Source organism: Rhagoletis zephyria, unplaced genomic scaffold, assembly GCF_001687245.7.
Source record: "Rhagoletis zephyria isolate East Lansing unplaced genomic scaffold, Rhagoletis_zephyria_1.1 Rzeph_scaffold_36683, whole genome shotgun sequence".
NCBI classification, from domain to species: domain Eukaryota; kingdom Metazoa; phylum Arthropoda; class Insecta; order Diptera; family Tephritidae; genus Rhagoletis; species Rhagoletis zephyria.
In genome coordinates, this window is record NW_016193738.1 from 2,029 (window position 1) to 3,244 (window position 1,216).

Sequence of the window (1,216 nt, forward strand, 5' to 3'; positions counted from 1 at the left end):
TTTGCTTATAATTACACATATAATCCTCCTATGCTAAATATATGCCCATAGTAAAAAAAAGACCCGCCCTAATGTATAGCCAAGCAAGTCAAAAAATATACAATACAAGCAATAGCATTGGGATGCCTTGTTGAAATATGTATGAAATTCCCGACAGAGACCTTTAGCCTGCCTGACTGTCTTCTTAATTTTTGACTTTAACAAAAATAAAGCTTCAGATCTGTAAAAGTTCAAAATTATTCTAAATTGTAGGAACTGTAAAGGTGCTCCAGTCTCCTCGTAAGCATGCGGAAGGAAGCTAACCCAAGAAATTGTAGGGAAAACACCAACCAACCAGGAAATCTTGGTTCTTGTAAGCTTTGCTGAGGAAAATTTTTTCAAGTATCATAAAACTTATAGCTTGGAAACAATACTGCATATAAGTAATTAAAATATAGAAAAATTAATTTACGCTTGGTGGACCTGTGTTAGCCTAATTTAAGAACATATTTGTAGATACAAGTAAAGTCTAGGCAAGTATTTAGTAGTCGAAGTGTATCTTAAAATATATTTAACAAAGTGTACATAACTATTTAAATATTAAATTACAAAAAAAAACGAAACAAAAACAAGAAAACAATTTTATAAAAACTATAGCTATGTACGTATTATATTTGTATACCTCTTGGATAACGCGGATGCCCATATCCGTGCCTTGGATGACGGGTCTCCTTGACCATCTCTACAACATTAGATACGGTATCGGAGAACCCAATATCATGATGTATGTATTGATGGCCTCGCCGTCTAGGACTTGGAGATCTGGCCAATGGAGATCCGTTATGTCTGATTTAGTATGATTATTGCAATTATGAATATTTTTTTATTAATTTTTGAATCAATTAAACTCATTAACAGCATACATTTGTTGTATTTTTGTGTATACTTTAGTGAGTTTTTCTGTTGTTTTGTTTTGTTTTCGAATTCGAAAATATGTACGTATGTAGTGTAGAAACATAGTATTGTTTTGGTACTCACCTTAAACTCGGCGAACGGCGATGATGACCATTGTGATACGCGTGACCAGGATGTAAATGACCAGCATCGGCACCGGTTAACGATTCCTGAGAAGGATGTCTCGACGCATCCTGCAGTTCCAGCATCTGGCAGAGATCAACACGAAAGCAAACGTTTTATTTAGTAATGTGTTGTTACATAAACAATATTCTACAACAAC

General features: G+C 34.4%; 1 protein-coding gene across 1 annotated transcript; it reads right to left on the reverse strand.

The window, feature by feature from the left end:
• Nucleotides 1-661: 661 nt before the first annotated feature.
• Nucleotides 662-1,151, reverse strand: LOC108354516 (voltage-dependent calcium channel type A subunit alpha-1-like; the record flags this gene model as incomplete). Its single annotated transcript, XM_017605697.1, has 2 exons — nucleotides 1,018-1,151; nucleotides 662-825 (listed from the first exon to the last, which is right to left on the reverse strand). Coding segments are annotated over exons 1-2 (289 nt in total), but the record flags the coding sequence as incomplete, so codon positions are not given.
• Nucleotides 1,152-1,216: the final 65 nt, after the last annotated feature.